At 46.4% G+C, this 18,347-nt stretch overlaps 1 protein-coding gene across 2 annotated transcripts in view; it reads right to left on the bottom strand.

The window, feature by feature from the left end:
• ANXA13 (annexin A13) overlaps positions 1–18,347 on the bottom strand; it is a 58,909-nt gene that overhangs the window by 12,782 nt on the left and 27,780 nt on the right. For both annotated transcript variants that reach the window (XM_032316673.1, XM_032316672.1), the window contains 5 exons: positions 16,113–16,188; positions 6,473–6,567; positions 3,028–3,198; positions 624–657; positions 214–293 (listed from right to left, as the gene is read on the bottom strand). In XM_032316673.1, coding sequence (XP_032172564.1) covers positions 214–293; positions 624–657; positions 3,028–3,198; positions 6,473–6,567; positions 16,113–16,188 — 456 coding nt within the window. The remainder of the gene's footprint in view (positions 1–213; positions 294–623; positions 658–3,027; positions 3,199–6,472; positions 6,568–16,112; positions 16,189–18,347) is intronic.

An 18,347-nucleotide genomic window follows, 5' to 3' on the forward strand; every position in this document is an offset into this window, starting at 1 on the left:
TTGTGGCAGGCAGAATTCTAGGTTGACCCTGAGCAGCCCAGTCTTGCATGATCCCCTGCCCTTGAATGGGGCTATTAAGACCTGTGAATGTAAGCTGTCGCTCCCATGATTGTGTTACATTACTATACAAAGGAAGTTTTACAGATATTATTCAGGTCTGTAATCAGTTGAGTTGATCAAAAGAGAAGCTCCTCTTAATGGGGCTGATCTTACCTGTAGCAGGGACACCAGAATCTTTTTTAGGTTTCCACTGGTATCAGCTTTGACATCTGATTCAAGGCTCCTGTCAAATACTTTCAAAGAAGAAAAAGGGAGGGGAGAAAGCAGATGATTTCTCTCCCAGAGGTATTTTAAAAGGAATGTTCTGTAAAATTTATTTATTTTTAAGTTTTTATTTATTTGTTTATCTGAGAGAGAGCGAGCGACTGAGTGTACAAGCAGCAGGAGCAGCAGAGGGCAGAGGGAGAAGCTGACTCCCTGCTGAGCCGGGCCCGATGCAGGGCTCCCATCCTAGGATTCTGGGATCATGACCTGGGCTGAAGGCAGACGCCTCACCGACTGAGCCACCCAGGTGCCCCAAAAGGAACATTCTTTACCCAAAGTCAGAACAAAAAGTCACTTACACCTTTGATAGGCTTCCTTAATGGCGATGATCTCCTAGGAAGAGTAGTAAAAGAAAAATCATTACTCCAAAGTGGGATGATCAGTAGGAACCACATAAAGGGAAGCGGCTGGAGCCAGACTCTGGACTCAGGATGCCTCTAGAACTTCCTCCAGAGAGAACCACGCCTGGGTCCCTGAGGTGTGAAGAAGCCCCTTGTGCAAACTTTCCAAACCACACAAGTGACACGCGCACTCTCCTTGGTTAAAAGCAAAACTACTAGTGCCAAGCTAACATCTGACCACCCACCGCCTCACCCCATCCCACGTCCCCATCCCCACTCCGGTCGTCAATGCCACAAGCTCAGTGAGTATCTGCCCAAGGATCCGTCTTCCCCTCTGTACAGGGATGGATGCGCTACTGCAAATATATAGCATTGTTCCGTGAATGCATTAGGAAAGTGCCATACTGTATATGTTGTTCTTTGACTTATTTTTTCACTCAGTAAGACGCCTTGGAGATCCAGCTCTGTTGATGCGTAGTCACCGGGTGTTTTTTCAGGGATACAAAATGTTCCATCCCATAATAAGCCACCGCTTATTCAGCCAACCTCCCGATGGCTGGACATTTAGGTTGTTTCCAGTTTCTCTCTACCTGAAACAGGCTTCGTTCAGTCCACGGGATGCTGTGTGCAGGAGGGCAGGCCTCTCTCTAGAGTGTGGAGTGGGAAGATGTGCTTTTTGTATTTCAATGACTCGCGCTGAGTGGCCCCTTCGGGAGCTGCCTCAGTTTACATTTAAGCCAGTTGTGTCTGAGAGCAGGTGTTTCCCCAAAGCTTCACCGGGAAGCTGTTTAAGAGAGTCAGCAGGCAACCGGGGGTGGGGGGGAGGTGGTGGGGACAGGGGAAGGTGGTGGGGGCAGGGGAGGTGGTAGGGACAGGGGAAGGTGAGGAGCCTGTGGGGACGTGAGGGGACACAGGGGCTGGTGGCGGCTGACCACTTGTGGCCATGCAGCTCTTTCCACTTCCGCCTTCCAACCCACTGCCGGGATCTGTCTGAACCTGAGAGCTGCTCTCTCCTTACTTTCTTCTCTCTACTGGCACCTCTACTTGATCTGGGGGGAAAAAGAGCTTGTTTGTTGTTTGAGAGCAGGGCCTGAAGGAAACTAGATTGAGGAGGAACCACATGTGGTCAAATAACAGAATAATAATGACTGGAACCTTGCCAAAGCAGGCTGCCGACTGACCCCATATTGGATGCCTCCTGGCTGGGACTACGGTGTTTCCAGAAGGTGGGGGATGTTGAGTCGGGAACGCTGTGTAACTACTGGACCAAACTGACAGCATCCTCCTTTGCTGACCCTTCCCCATGGTCCGGTCCTGCATGGAAACTCCCTGAAATGGAGGGTTTTTATTCTCTTGTGGAAAGAAGAGAAGTCCAGGGATGTTTAGGAAGGGGGTTTTGGGGTTGAGGCTGTAGCTTGGAGCATGGTCGTGCTTCAAGAAATATGCTGGACAGCACAGGCTGAGCAGAAGGAACCAACCCAGGGTCGTCTGCACTCAAGGCTTTGAAAACAACATTTCAGCATCAGAGCTCTGTTGAAGCTTTTCCTTGCTGTCTGCTCCAAACACTGCTTCTGTTTCCTACCTGGAGGCTTCAAAGAATGTTTGGACTTTCTGCCATTTTCCTTGCTGGACTTCCCCATCCTACATGGCGCTTGGTTGTGGAAGAGGGAAGGGGTCTCTGAATAATGATTTGTGGACCCAGTCTGCTCTTGATGAGTTCCCTGGGCCTAATGGCTTCTGGAACCAAGAATGAGGCTTCTACCAAAACCTTCACAAAGGCTCTTTCCAGCTCCTGAAACGTCAGCGTGTGCCCAAGGGACAGGGGGTAAGGTCTGCTGAGAGAGGCAGAGGGAAACCTCCAGGAAGGTGCCGGAAGCCAGGAAGGGTGTCACTGGGATCCCCGTCTGCACCACCTGCCTCTGTGCCTCTTTGCAGTCCTACTGGTACTCTAGGCTAGACGACAACCGCGGACAAGGCAGCTGCACAAGCGCGCGTAGACCATGCATTGCGTTATTTGTGCCAGAAGACCTGCAAACCCAGGCTGGGAAGAGCAAAGTAGAATCTTGCCTCCTGCATATAAAACTATGCATTCCTTTAAGAGAAACAAAAGCTACGTCGACACAGCTGTTCTGGAAGGATCTAGTCTGTCAAGCCAAGGGCAGCAACACCAAAACTGACTGCCAGAAGATTGGGAGAGAGAGCTCTCCTGCACAGGACAAGCAGACGCATTTCTGTCCAGACGCTGGTTCAGCCCCTGAGTAGAATGCAGAGAATCGTTTTCCTTCTGGCCGCTGCTACCGTCTCTGACAGGCGTATGAATGCTCCCTCAGGGGCTGGGGCTGAAGGCTTGGCTGGAACTAACCTTATTGCTTCTTGTGCACAGGATCTCGATGAGCACCGCCTCATCTGTGCCCAGACCTTTCATGGCGTTTTGCAGTTGCCGGGCATCGTACTCGCTGGGGCGGTCCAGAAGGGCCAAGGCTGTCTTCTCAAAGTTCCCACTCAGTTCACTCTTGAACACCTCCTCCAGGTCCTGTAGGAAGACAGCAAGAGCCCTGACTGGGGAGGGGCCCAAAGCAGAGGGACAGGTGTGGCTCTCCCCTCTGCATGGCCTCAGGGTCAACAGGAAAACTTCCAAGGACACTTGGGGAGGGGAGTGAGGGGACAGAGCTCTACCGGCATGAATGACCTGCTCTGGAGGACACTGGTGGCAGTCACCTTCCTAGACAGAGACTTCCTCTCCATCTTGTCCTGGGGCTGGCAGATAGGCGGAGAAGATTCCTTGCTTAAGGCTGAAGACCCCAAAGATGAAAGACAGTAAGAGCCAGCATTTGCTAAATGGACATTTTAGGGTTCAGAAAGCCTTCTCCCTGATCTTTAGAACAGCCCCAGCAGGAGAAGGATTGGCATGATTCCCATTTACTGACCCAAAAACTTGCCCCCAAACACTTGTTCGACTAGAAAGGACTAAACTATGGGTTTGTTATCTCTAAGGGGGGTCAGATCCTTTGTCATCCAAATGGGAATGGGTTTGAGAGCGCAGGGGCAACAATAAAGTAGCAATCCTTGCAGGCGCACAGCAGGAATAACGGGACGATCCTGAGCTCACCACATGTAGTTGCTTTGGTTAACTTGTTAAACCTGAATAGGAGACACGTGGGAGCACTCAGATAGGGAGAAGAAACGAAGTATGTGAAATGCCCACTGGCACCTGTTTTTAGCAAGTGTCCATCATCACGGGTATTTTCTGGCAAGTGCCTCTTATTATAGGTAAACTGCCTGCTCCTACCAGTGTCTCTCTGACATGATGGGTTAATGATGAAAGGGACAAGAATTGGTATTCAGTCTAACTAGAGTCGCCAGTGTCCCCAACGTTAGTCAAGGACCTCAAAGCAGGACCTTCCTATCCAGATGGCCCCCAGTGGGTCAGACCAGCGGGGTGGGGGAACCCCCGGAGCAGCTAGCATCTTGGGAACCCAAATCACAGCACTTAGTGGGTCTGGCCACTTGGCAACGCGACATGATGGCTAACGACATGGTCCCAGCAGCCGTGTGACTTTGGAAATGTATTTTTGCCAAATGTCAGTTTCCTGCTCTGGAACATGGGGGTGGGGAGATAATAAAACTCCCTCCTTAGGGTTTTTGGGAGAAATAGCAGAGACAATCTGTATAAAACCCAAGCACAGTGCCTGGCACCCTTTAAATGTTCAGTGAGTGAGTATTATTATTATTCTGTGCTGCAAGGAACTTTCGAAGAATGGACTCATCAGCTCTTTCTCACATGAACTTCTGAGCTCTGAGCCTGGGAGAAAAACCTCGAAGACTTTGTCTTATGGGATCTGTAGTCTCAAGAGGGGGCCGTGGTATTACTGTATTACTGGTATTACTGTCTCCGTCTTAAGGCTCCGTCTAATGCTGCATCCCGGGAAGGCAGGCCTGCGGTCAGTGCCCCACAGTGTGGATCCATCCGAAGACTGGACCTGACTTTTCAGGCCAGACAGCCATTGTATAGAACTTGAGGGGAGAGAAATCCCAGCTGCCTACTCTTTCAAGCCACAAGCATGAAAACAAATTCCTGTGTGTTTACATTCTGTTTGGACACAGAAGCTGGCTCGAGATCTCTCTGCTCTAATACTGGTTTTCCTGCTCACTAGCTGTGTCACCTTAGGGTGCGTGTTCTCTTTGGAACTCCATTGATGGGGGGACCTAGATTGGTCCCTTGCCAGGGTCTTTGAGCTTCAGATGTTGTGATTCCAGACCACCTCCTTGGCAGTCCCGGCTGTCTGAAGCATCCATGAACTGGTGTGTAAGTAAATGATGGGCACATGTTGGTGTTGCAAACTTTGAAGCTGGAAATGCCCAAGTGACCTTTAGCAAAGCCCCTAAGTCCTCACCTCGAGCTCATTTACTCTGCTTTACCCTCAGGCTTAAGAAGCCTGAACTGACTTTCCACGAGGGCAGGGTGGGGGGTAGGTAGATGGGGCACATGAGAGGCTGCTACGGTTAGGCACGCCCACGAGGATAAAAGTTCAATGTCGTTCAACTCCGTTCCATGCAGCTGAACTGCAGATTCACCAACTTTGGTCAATGTCTTCAAGGAATGACATTGACCAGCCCGACCGAGAAAAGAGTTGCAGAGAAACTGTAAAAGCACAGCCATCTGGGCCACGGAGTGTGGAAAGAAACAGCTCCTCTCGTGGCAATGGGTTCTTTAGGAGTGGACGCTGGCCCCGGACTCAAAAGAGTGGGATTGGAGTGTCGGCTATTTTCCTTACTAAACATGTGATTTTGCATGAGTCATGTATGCAGGGGAGCTGCAAGTTTCCTCTCTGTAAAATGGAAACAGTCAAACCTAGAATAGCTTCCTTTTACTGACAGGTGCTATCAGGAGGCTGGCTGATTCTCTCAGCAACCTGGGAAGAAAGGTAAATCACCACTTTCATTCTCTGTGTGAGGACACCAGGGTCTAAAGAGATCGTTGCCTGCCCAGAGTCAAGTAAGAAAACCCATTTCTCTACCTATTTATACATAGACGGATTGAAACTGTAAAGGTTTTATAAATATGGATTCGAATATAGCATAATGATCATATGCTATATTTGATTATTTTTGATTATTTGATTATTATATATGATTATTCATATATTTGATTATATATGATTATTCATTTTGTATGCTAATAATTCTAATGACATTAAGAAAAGGTTAAATTGTGTCCATCCCATATTAATAAAGAAAATAGAAACCCTAATGCACACTTAAAGATTTCTATATGTAACACCATCAGCAACAACAAAAAGAAGAAAAGAAACATGAAGAAAGAAAACACGTGTTCATGTTTAATGAAATGGAGGTTTGTGTTTTGTTTGCTTTTTTTTTTTTTTTTTAGTTTTCTGTCATAATCACTTATGAAGAATGCATCATTCTTGAAGCCTAGTGAATAGATGAAGAATTCTTGTATGAAGACCCACCTGTGAAAACCAGGTCCCAAGTCCCTAGCCTATCTGTATGGTAATAGGTAGAAATGGTCCAAATGAGTGGGGAAATGACAGGGGGATTATAGAGTAAGGAAGTCGATTTTCAGAAAGGGTTTAGGAATACTGATTTTGTAGGCTATTAAGTTAACAACACGATTTCAGTTTTTCTGTAATCAGTTAAAATTGTAAAGAGTAGTTTCACCTTGTTTTCTCTTGAGCTAACTCGGTAAAGCTTTAAAGATATTCTCTGCTGCCTTGGGAGTGTAGAGCAAGCAGAGACCGCCTAGGCCAAGGCTGTGTGTGCCTGCTTGCAAGGACCCTTGGAATCACCTTGCCATACGTTGCCTTGTACTTCTGCTTGATTTGTTGCCTCTCATCAGATGTCCTGCTTGATAATATCTCAATGATGGCTGGTTCATCGGTTCCTAAAGTGCAAGAGAAAGACACAAGGCCAAGAGTGAGTAAGAAAGAAGATGGAGGGGCGCCTGGGTGGCTCAGTGGGTTAAAGCCTCTGCCTTCAGCTCAGGTCATGATCCCAGGGTCCTGGGTTCGAGCCCCGCATTGGGCTCTCTGCTCAGTGGAGAGCCTGCTTCCCCCTCTCTCTGCCTGCCTCTCTGCCTGCTTGTGATCTCTGTCTGTCAAGTGAATAGATGAAATCCTAAAAAAAAAAAAAAAAAAAGAAAGAAAGAAGATGGAGGTTGATTTTGGTTAATTCTCAGGAAGCTAGGGCCATGGTCAGAAGTTCTGGGGGGAACTTAGATGGACCCTTCAGCATTAAAATCTTGTGGAAAAGTGTACTCTTTTCACTCACTTGAGAAATATCCATGGGGGCCTCACATTGTGTGAAGCACGGTGCTGGGCATTTTAGGAGAAAGAGGAATGGGTATGGCCTTAATTTCACTCCTAGGTGTATACTCAAGAGAAAAGAGAACAAATGTCCACGCGAAACTTGCACAGAAATGTTCACTGCTGCATCATTCATCATGGCTAACAGGTGGAAACATCCTGAATGCCCATCAGTAGACAAATGGATGAACAAATGGGGTATGTCTAAACAACAGAGCATTATTTGGCCAGAAAAAGGAATAAAGTAGTGATATATGCTTCAATTCGAATGAACCTTGAAACATCCTGCTAAGTGAAAGAAGGCAGTCAGGGAAGACCACACATTACGTTATTCCATCCCTACGGAAGTGCGGAATAGGGAAATCTGTAGAGACAGAAAGTGGTGTGTGGGGGTGGGATGGGCAGGGGTAATGACGAAAGAGCAGGAGGTTTCTTTTTCAGGTGATGAAAATGTTCGAAATTGACCGTGGAGATGCTTTCACATATCTGTAAATATATTAAAAACCACTGAATTGTATACTTTAAATGGGTGAATTGCACGGTATGTGAATTTATACCTCAGTAAAACTGAAAAATCTCAAAAAAAAAAAAAAAGGTGTGGTCTGTTCCTTGGTCTCCATGTACTTCAAACTGAATGGAAAAGATTAAAATATAAGCCCCTGGGGCGCCTGGGTGGCTCAGTGAGTTAAGCCTCTGCCTTCGGCTCAGGTCATGATCTCAGGGTCCTGGGATCGAGCCCCGCATTGGGCTCTCTGCTCAGCAGGGGGCCTGCTTCCTCCTCTCTCTCTGTGATCTCTGTCAAATAAATAAATTAAAAATAAAATAAAATAAAATATAGGCCCCGATTGCTACAAGATCAAGTCCACCTATAACCCTGTCCATCTCAAGAAAGAAGTCCTAATGAAAGTTTTTCCCACTCTGGGGGTTTTGCACGGCATCATGGGTAGTTGCCTCTTTAAACTTCTGACTATTACATCTTTAAATTACACTTTTTCTAAAAAGTTTTTTTTTTTTTTTCCTGATGCTCAAAGCAGTGCATACTCATTGTGGGCAACTTAATCAGTACCCAAACCTATAATGAATAAGAAAGAAGAGGAGACTATCCTTTTTAGAATCTCCATAGAGACAGGGTTGGAAAAATGCTCCAGGTACTGAAGGTATGGGAATGAGAAAATGGCAAACCCTGAATTACGTTCTTCAGCCCGGATTCACAGGAGTCCTCTTCCTTTACTGACTGTATGTTATATAGATGTGTATATACATATACATACACATATATACATACATGCATACAGACACACCATTGACGTTGAATAATACAGGGATTGGAGTACCAATTCCCCTTGCAGTAGAAAATTCATGTATAACTTGTGAGTCTCCAAAAACATAAGGATTTAAGTAATAGTCTACTGTTGACCAGAAGGCCTACTGATAACATAAACAGCCCATTGACATTTTTTGTATGTTTTGTGTATCATATATTATATTCTTACAATAAACTAGAGAAAAGCAAATATTGCTGAGAAAATCATAGAGAAAACACATTTATAGTACTATAAAAAATCTGCATATAAGTGGGCCCATTCAGTTCCAACCTGTGTTGCTCAAGGGTCAACCATATATGAAGATCTCACTAAGACATTAAACACATGATGTTGTTGACATTTTGCAAAGGACAGGGGCTGAATGAGTTGATTAAAAGAAAAATGTTATGTTTCTATTACTCAGATTGATCAAAATCATGGGAGGTGGTAGCTGAATGATCGAGGCTTGAAAGCCTGTTACAGAATGTCGATTCTGGCCACAAAGAGTCAGTGAGAGGGCCACATGAGGACGGAGGAGAGGAGAGGTGTGTCTCTAAACCCAGAAACAGCTGAGGCCACCAGAAGCAGAGCAGAAGCCTGGGGCAGGTCCTTCCTAGTGCCTTCAGTGGGGAGGACAGCCTGCCATCTCCTTGACCTCAAGACTCTGGCTTCTAGGACTAGGAGACTGTAGGTCTCTGCTGTTTGAAGCCACGTGGTTACTGGTTCTCGTTATAGCAGCTCTAGGAAACTCATACACCCGCTACCCTCCGCAGCATCTTGAGATTTCAAGAAAGCAGCCCCAAACCCTCTCTTCACAACCGGAGTCTGGAGAGTCCTACATTGGCCTGTTCCCACTCCTTCTTCTGATGCCTGCTCCCTATGACCTGCATGGGTTTGGTCACTTTTGAAGCGACCTGAATTAGTTGAACTTGCGTGATTGCTCCTAACCAGCTGAGCGATCAGGATCCATAAGGAACAAGGTTGGTAGATGCCTTTGATGCCTTTTGGTGAAAGGAGTAGGGGGAAAGCAAATCTGGGCCATGTGTGCGGGAAGGTGCAGAAGTGGGGGCATCACTGTAGAGAGGGGGAAGGGACTAAAAAGACTCTCCTTCTGTCTTTGCTGGCAGAGGCTGAGGTGTTCTACCCATGTCTCGCCTCGGGCACCGTCCCCCTCAGCAGCACTTGGGGAGACGGGGATAGGAGAGCCGCGGGCCGGTCCTGGCAAGCCACTAGCTTTGTGTCCTCAGACTGTTCACGTAGTCTCAGGGATTAGTTCCACCTGCACAATTCTGGGAAGACCTAGCTGTTTGATTCCAGCCGGAGAAACAGAAAATTCTAGGATGAGCTCACCTATGAGAGAGTGGTGATTAATCGCTGCCTAGTTCTGGGTCAGTTGGAGCGCTGTTACTGATGTTGTTCCTCCGAATTTTTTCCTGCAGCTCCACCTTGGTCACGGGTGTCCAACTACTTGCTCTGTAACTTTTCTTTTTTAAACTTCTGAGTGCCAGAAATACACTTCAGAAGGGATTTCTTTTTCTCACAAAGCTCTCCTGAATCAGCCCCTTTTTTTTTTTCTATGAGGACGGCTCCTGCCCGGGTCGAGGACCTGCGCATCTCAGACTCGGCTCCCTGCCGGTGTCGCCCCTGGAAGGAACCCTCCTACTTCCACCTGGGAAGGTGGCCTTTTCTACTTCCCAGGTGGCCCATCACCAGCCTGTGCCAGCCAGGAATCTGGGGCTTCTCCCTGGCTCCCTCTTTCCCCTCACCCCATATCCAACTAGTTACCATTAAGATCTCACGATTCCACATCCTTGGTATCTCTCAGACCCACTCATTTCTCTTCACGTTGACCTCTGTCGCATTGCTTAGCACAATCACGGATACCCAAAGGGGCTTCCTGCGTTATACACACCTTTTCCAACCAGCATTCACTATTCCCAGAACATGCTTCCTTAGGAGCAGCTTGCCTGCTCATTCTTCTATATCAAAGTTATAATATCAGGCCCTTGAAATCCAGAATAGAGTCTCAACGCTTCCGCAGGGCATATGAGGCCTTTTGGAGTTGCTTCTACTTGCCTTTCAAAGTCATGTGCCTCCCATCCACCCTCTCCCAGCTTTTCCATAAACCACGGGCAGCTCTGAGAACAAGCAACACTTCCTTTCTCACCTCTGGGTCTTCGCATGGCATCTTCCCTCTACCTGGGACACCTCTTTGACCCTCACCTTTGCTCCCACTCCTCCTTTAGGAGTCAACTCAATGCACTTACTCAGAACAGATGAAGTGTTCCGCCTTCTGTGTCCCTCACATGGCCATGGGACAGGGTGGTTCGCTCACTGCTGTATCCACATAGAAACCTCTCAATAGTCATCAGACAAGTTGTTGAATGCATGGACATTTAAATGCATGCATATACGGGTGAATGAATGAATGAATGAATGAGTGAGTGAATAAATACTTTTGGATAACGTTCTGAAGGACCTTGTCTCTGCATTGGTGTAAGCTGCATGGGCCACTTGGGTGGGCTCTTTGGAGCAAAGACCAACTAGAAATCTTCTACTCCGGTGCCAGAGTCAACCCCTATCTGGATAATTCAGGAAAGTCAAATTTTTTAAAATAATGTTTTTCAGATTTTCCTTCCTGGAATGCTTTAGAAAGTGAGACCAGGGACCAAAGCCGTTCTGGGATGGCTCAGCAGGAGCCTGGAGCTTGGGGGAAAGCCTGGAAATGACCAGATTTCCCTCAAGCCCTTTGAATCTGGGTCTCAGGTTTATCCTGGGAGCCTTTCCCACTACCCGACCAAGGAGTGATTTACTGAACAATGACCTCATTTTACATTTCACAATATGTGTGTCATATAAGCAGTCTGTGCTGCTGAACAATTTCCTGTAAACATTTACAATGGTTTGAGGCACTGGGGCCAGGCCCCAGTGGTTCTGGGAAAGACTTCTTAAAAACAAGAAGGAACCTCAGCCCTGCCTGTGCATCGGACACTGAAGGGTAATTAAACAGTAGAGGTCAGGCCCAGGGTGATCGGCCTCCTCGATTTTGCTCTGCCAGCAATTTTCTGGGAGGAAACGGAGCTGAGTTCCAGCAGGAGGGAGGCCGTTGGGTTTGAAGTGCCCTCTGCTTCACACCCGGGGCCCCTGTGCCACATGAGGGATCTGGGAGGCATGCTGTGGGCGGGGGCTCGGCTTCCCAGTCCCCTGGTGTCTCTTTTGCAAATGGGGGTGTAGGGAAGGTAGAGGAAGCCATGAGTAGGAGAACCTTGTCTGCCAGGAAGGTCACTGCTTTTCACTTGTCCACTGTATTCATTTCCTGAGGCTCCCATAACAATTACTATAAACTCTGTGGCTTAAAACAGCAATGTATTAATACCCTCACGACTCAGAGACCAGAAGTCTGAAATCATGATGTCAGCACGGCCACACTCCCACCAGAGGCTCTGGGGTTAAATCTGTTCCTCGCTTCTTCCAACTTCCAGAGGCTGATGGCAACCTTTAGCTCTCAGCTTCTGGAATATTACTCCATGCTCTGCTTTGGCTCCGCATGGCCTCTCCCTGACTGTCTGCTTCTCTTCTGCCTCTTTCTCTCATTCTTCTTTTTTTAAAAATTTATTTATTTATATAAGTAATCTCTGCATCCAGCATGGGACTCCCACTCACAACGCCCACCATCAAAATTGCATGCTCCACTGACTGAGCCAGTCTTTCTCTTTTAAAGGCATCTGTCAATGGATTTAGGGCCCACCCAGGTAATCCAGAAGGGCCTTTTCAAGGTCCTTAACTTAATTGGGAAAAGACCTTTTTCCCAATTAAGATCACATTCATGGGGACGCCTGGGTGGCTCAGTTGGTTAAGCAGCTGCCTTCAGCTCAGGTCATGATCCCAGCGTCCTGGGATCGAGTCCCACATCGGGCTCCTTGCTCGGCAGGGAGCCTGCTTCTCCCTCTGTCTCTGCTGCCTCTCTGTCTGCCTGTGCTCACTCTCGCTCCCTCTCTCTCTGACAAATAAATAAAATCTTAAAAAAAAAAAATCACATTCATGGGTTCTGGGTGCACATATCTTTGGGGGGAGCACCAATCTACCGAGTCCACCCACAGTGATGCAGAACAAAGGCCTCCTTGCTGCTCATACTGATCTACTGGGCTTTATGGGGATTTTGGGTCTGAATTTATTGTTCGAAAGGAGCAGACCAGCATGTAATGAGGCCCAAAGACGGGCTGAGCACAGTGCTGTCTCCTTATCCTCAGCTGCTCTCTGTAGCGAGGCATGATTAGCCCCATTCTGCAGTTGAGAAAACTAAGGTCATGGCATCAGTAGGCACCCGGGCAGGGCCTCAAACCCAGGTCCGAAGTTCATTCCCATGCCTGGTGAGAGAAAGAGAATTGGGCTTGGGATCACAAGATCTGAGTTCTAAACCTAGCTCCCCTCCAGGGTGGCTTGAGCAATGTTAACTGGATTGCGGATGGACTTTGTTCCCCAAAGCGCGGTCCTGGGACTCGTAGGACAAGCAACACCTGGGAACTTACTAGAAATGCAGGATCTCAGAAACTGCTTGGAACTACCAGTTTGAATCTGCATGTGAACACCCAGTGAGAAGTCGTGTGAACTAGAACTAGGGTAATCTCCATAGCAGCTTTTCCTTCTGGAGCCTCTTTCTGTATTTCTTTGAGGGAGAATGACAAGCATCCTGTTACATTTCAGAAAGGATAATGGGTGCAGGGTCCACACCCTTTCAGGTTTAAGTCATTCTCCTCAGAAGGGCCAGCAGAGGGGCACAGAGTTCCAAGAGGAAGGCCCGACAAAGAGTATCAGTGTAGGGAAGATAAAAGGCTGCTCTGGGTTAACCAAGACCCAGACCACACACATTGTCAGGACCTAGGAAAGGAGGGGCACCAAAGAAACACAGAAATCTGTAAGTTTTATGTGATTTGGAAAAGTCAAATATTAGTTTAGGATACAGCATTCTTATTTTGAATCCTTTAGGATTAGTGGGTGGGGAGTGCACAAAATCTTTTCGATTGAGTAGGGCCCCTAGATCCACTCTGCCTGTGGCTATGGGAGACATGAAGTATGGCTGGATCAAGTTGAAATGTTTTTTAAGTGTAGAATCCACACCATCTTTTGAAGACTTAATGCGAGAAAAAAAAAAGGTTGTCAAATATTAATAATTTTTAGATTGTTGAGATTATATTTTTGATACAGAATTGACTTAGCTAGTGTATATTATTAAAATTAATTTCACCTGCTTTTTAAAATTTGGCTTCTCAAAAATTTAAAATGACTTATACCATTCACCTTTGTGGCTATGGGACAGTATGACCCTAGACATGTGAAGCCAGCCCTGGCAGGTCTGAGATATCAATGAGATGGTTGCATGGTCCTGCAGAAAAATCTTTCCAATGATGCAATTTTGCTTTGGCTTGGCACTTTTGGGGGTGGGGGGGATGGGTGAGCCTGGTGGTGGGTATTAAGGAGGCATGTATTGCATGGAGCACTGGGTGTGATGCAGAATCAATGAATCTTAGAACACTGAAAAAATAAAATTAAATTAAAAAAAAGATTTATTTGTTTGAGGCAGAGAGAGAGAAGGGAGGGGCAGAGGAAGAGAGAGAATCTCACGCAGACTCCCCGCTGAGCGCAGAGCCTAACATGGTGCTTGAGCTCATGACCTGAGCCAAAACCAAGAGTCAGATGCTCAACTGACTGAGCCACCCAGGTGCCCCTGGCTTGTACTTTTTATAGAGGTTGGAATTCTAGAATTCCAGACCTTCAATCAAATCATAGCTTTCCAAGATGGCCCTAGTTTCCAATCACCCTATCCCCATTTCCCAACTCTGTGGCTGTGGACAAGATATTTAACCTTTGAGTGTCAGCATTCTCATCTGTTAGATCATTAGAAGACAGCTTTACAGAGTTGTTGAGAAGGTTACACAAGACGACCTGTGTGCGGTGCCCAGCTTAGCACGTGGCACGTGGAAGGTGCTCTACAACAGTAATCAGTGCAACAGTAGTCCCACCTTGAAGCCACATCCAAAAAGGAGAAGAAAACTCTGATTTTGGCATTTCAGCAGGTGCTCCATCTGTGCTTTTTGAAATAACTCACTATGTGGCGAAGAATGTGGAGATGTATCATTGAGTGCAGCTGCATTATGTCCACACCCACTTCACTCCTGTCTCCAACCCACATCCAGGTGTCAGGACCTCACTTGAGAAGCAGCAGGGAAGCACCTGTGAGTCTAGCTCAGCCACTCAGCAAGACTCAGAACTATAAACATCCTGCCATTTCCAGGCAAACATGGCTCCTGGCAGCTGTTGTCCAAATACACCATAAGCCAGGTCAGGATATGAGCAAGAAGCAGATCCTCTCTGCTGAGCTTTCTTCATCTCCTTTTTTTTTTTTTAAATTTTATTTTATTTTATTCATTTTGACAGACAGAGATCACAAGTAGGCAGAGAGGCAGGCAGAGAGAGAGGAAGGGAAGCAGGCTCCCTGCCGAGCAGAGAGCCCAACTTGGGGCTCCATCCCAGGACCCTGAGATCATGACCTGAGCTCAAGGCAGAGGCTTTAACCCACTGAGCCCCCCAGGCGCCCCTGCTGAGCTTTCTTCTGGTGCCTTCCCCTCCCAAACCAAGCAAGCTAGTTGTCATCCTTCATTTCCAGCTCCCTCTCCCTCTGATTTACTCAAGAACCCTTACTATGTAGAAATCCCTTTTCCACTTTCGTGCTAGACCTTCTCCAACCCCAACTCCCTTGGAACTTCTCCAGCATTTCTTGGGCAAGACAGATTATTTTATATTCATGTAGTTCCTTATATTGAAGCAAAATATCTCTTTTTAGAACTTCTGCTATGGATCCCGGTTCTTTCTCTGGAGTCACACAAAGAATTTATGGCCATATTTGTTCTACCACAATACTCATTCTTAGGGAAGTAAATCTTCACTGATTTACTTCTAAGTAAAAAATCTAGCACTTGTTTTTGCAAAACAATATGCCAAGTGAAAGAAGCCAGATGCAAAAGGTCACACTTGGCATGATTCCATTTATATGAAATGTCCAGAATAGGCAAATCTATGAGACAGAAAGTGGACTATGATTGCCTGGGACTGAAAGGAGGAGGGGGTGGGGAGTCACTGCTAATAGAAATGGGTTTTTTGGGGGGGCCACTGGAAATGTTCTGGAATTAAAAATGATGTTTACCGATCCTGTGAATATACTAAAACCCAGGTTTCTGGGATTAGAAACACACCTGCTCCTTGGGTCTCAAAGTCTCTCCGCATGGCCGTATTTCAAGATGCTCTCCCCTTCATCTCACCTTCTCACTGGGGTTCCCTTCTTCTTGATCTCTTTCTTCGTCTCTTAGTCTTAGTCATGCACTTACCTTAGGCATCAATGTAAATGCTTCTCTGGTCTTGACCTTGGCCACAGTTTTATGTTTACTTGGTCTACGTCTAGATGCAGTTCCCAGATCCCTGATCCAGATTTCATCAGTCCCTATTTCCCACCACCTCTCATGAAAGAGATCAGAGGGGCTTGGATGACATTAAGATTGCATGCTTACACTTCCCATGAAGTTTCTTCGACCTCAAGGTCAAATTCAATGTCATAGTATCCAATTTTTAACTATCATGTTGAATCTTGAAAAGAATTAGGATCTGGTTATAGTTTGGAGATCTTTTACAAAGAAAACGCTAGAAGTAATTAACTTGGGTTGCTTGGAATGCACAAGGTCATCTTTCTAAGATCATGGGAAAGTTAGACATGAGATCAAATTTAATCAACATCTAAAATAATTTAAAAAGCAAAATATATTTCATACCCATTCCTTTGCAGGCTTTGTTGAGCTTTTTGGCATCCCGATCCACATCAAAACCCTGATGACTCCTTGCTTTGGCCTGGAGAAAATAATTGAAAAGGTGAGTGGACAATGTAGTCATTCCTGAATTATCTCTGAATGACACTGGTAGCTATTTGGAAGATGAAGAAGTCATCCAAATGAGGGACCAGCTGCCACTTTACACATGGTGCATGTGGAAATCAGCTGGGGAAACTCTGGCCTCAGAGAGATGACTGGTACTCCTTGGAGCCAGCTGGCCTTGGATGACCACTGAGAATGGGTCCCTCTGTTTGTAAGGACAATCAGCCCGAGATGAGATGTTTTGACATCAATTCTACCTTTGTGTGAATGCCTCTGAGACAGAGAATAATACAGTGGGTCAATGTCCTGGAATGCTAGTTCTCCTCTTTTGCCATGAAACACAAGTAAGTCTAGGAAATAGTGTTGCCAGGCAGAAGCCGGGGTTCTAGATCTTATCACAGAAGCATCTGGTGACCTGGACTAAAGCTTTGCCATCCACCCAGTGAGAGACCCAATATTTAGTTTGCCAAAGATACCTATGGGCCGGCAATAGCAGAGTTACTGGTTTTTACTGTTCTTTGGGGAGAGAATGTTCTGTTTATACACTAAGCTAGTGTTTCTCAGACTTTGGTCATTGGTATGATACATGCACAAATTTGTCCACAGCTATCAAAGTCTCCATTATTATTATTTGGTTATTATTTTTCTTTCAGCTGGCCTACTTGGTTTTTACTGAAAGTTATTTTAAAAAGGAAATCTATTAGCACTAAAATGGAAAAACAGTATTGGTTGCCCAAATGAAAATCAACATAAAAATAAATGTGTCACATTATCATATGATCTCCCTGATATGAAGAAGTTGGGAGGCAATGTGAGGGGTTTGGGGGCTAGGGAAGGAAAAAATTGAAACAAAATGGGATCGGGAGAGAGGCAAACCATAAGAGACTCTTAATCTCACAAAACAAACCGAGGGTTGCTGGGGGGAGGCGGGTAGGGAGAGGGTGGTTGGGTTATGGACATTGGGGAGGGTATGTGCTATGGTGAGTGCTGTGAAGTGTGTAAGCCTGATGATTCACAGACCTGTACCCCTGGGGCTAATAATACATTATATGTTAATAAAAAATTAAAAAAACATAAATGTGTCACTATTAAAAATGTAAAGGTGTGAGGTTAATTGCAGTGACACAACTTGCAGCTTTGAACAGACCCTGTGTTTTCTTAGTTCTTGGCCTTCCCCCACAGAGATTCTCTTTGATGACGTATGTCCCTTTCCTCCCATCCTCTGATGAAGGCTGGGGTAAGTGCCACTGTCTGCACTGCCCACCTGACCCTGCCTTTCGTTTCCTTTGGCACCTCTGGGGAAGGAGTAGGAAACCACGTAAGACCCAGTAGACATGTTGTGTTTGTTTGGCACTGCTGTTCCTTTGGGGGGCTTTCCTGTCCCCCATTTTATGTGTTTTCATTGGGGCCATGAGTCATGAGGGTTAAGCCCTCTTGTGCTGCCCTTAGGTGGACACAGACCCTGTCTGGCAGTTGTGACTGGCTCAGGAATGGGAGTATAACCCAAGAGTCTTGTCTTTGGTTGATATGGAGATGTTGAGAGAGAGAGAGAGAGAGAGTGCTCTTCTGACTGGGCTTGTCCAGCTGAGAGAATGAATCTAGAGCAAAGCAAGGCAGAGACAAAAAGCAGAAATAGGGAGAAAGAGAGAGAGAGATTGAATAGCACTGCATAAATCCTCAGAGAGCAAGGCCTGTTTCCTAACACGTTCCAGTTTTGTTAGTGAACTACCACTTTCTCGAAGTTGATGAGCTGGATTTCTGCCCTTGCACCAGGTGTTCTGACTCCTATCCGCGGACTAGGGGAGGGCTGGCTTCGAGGCCTTGGTTAATTGAGAAGCCTGTAATCCTAGAGCCAATGGGGTCTTCTAGGGCCACTGATCCCCTCTCAGCTCGATGGGATCACTGCATGGTCAGGCCCATCTTGAAGTCTCCATTTCTGAAGCATGTGGACAAGGCGACTCGCATTTGTTGAACGCCTGTCCATGCCCAGCCATTTCTTCACTCACAGACCTTCTTCATTATTTACCCAGAAGAGTAGCCATTAGGACTCTGAGTTACGGAGAAGGAAGTCTGGGTTCAGGCAGGTTAGGGAATGTGTGTGAAGCCTCGTGGGCTGTACGCAGCTCAGACTGCCTC

This window comes from Mustela erminea, chromosome 16 (assembly GCF_009829155.1).
Source record: "Mustela erminea isolate mMusErm1 chromosome 16, mMusErm1.Pri, whole genome shotgun sequence".
Lineage (NCBI taxonomy): Eukaryota > Metazoa > Chordata > Mammalia > Carnivora > Mustelidae > Mustela > Mustela erminea.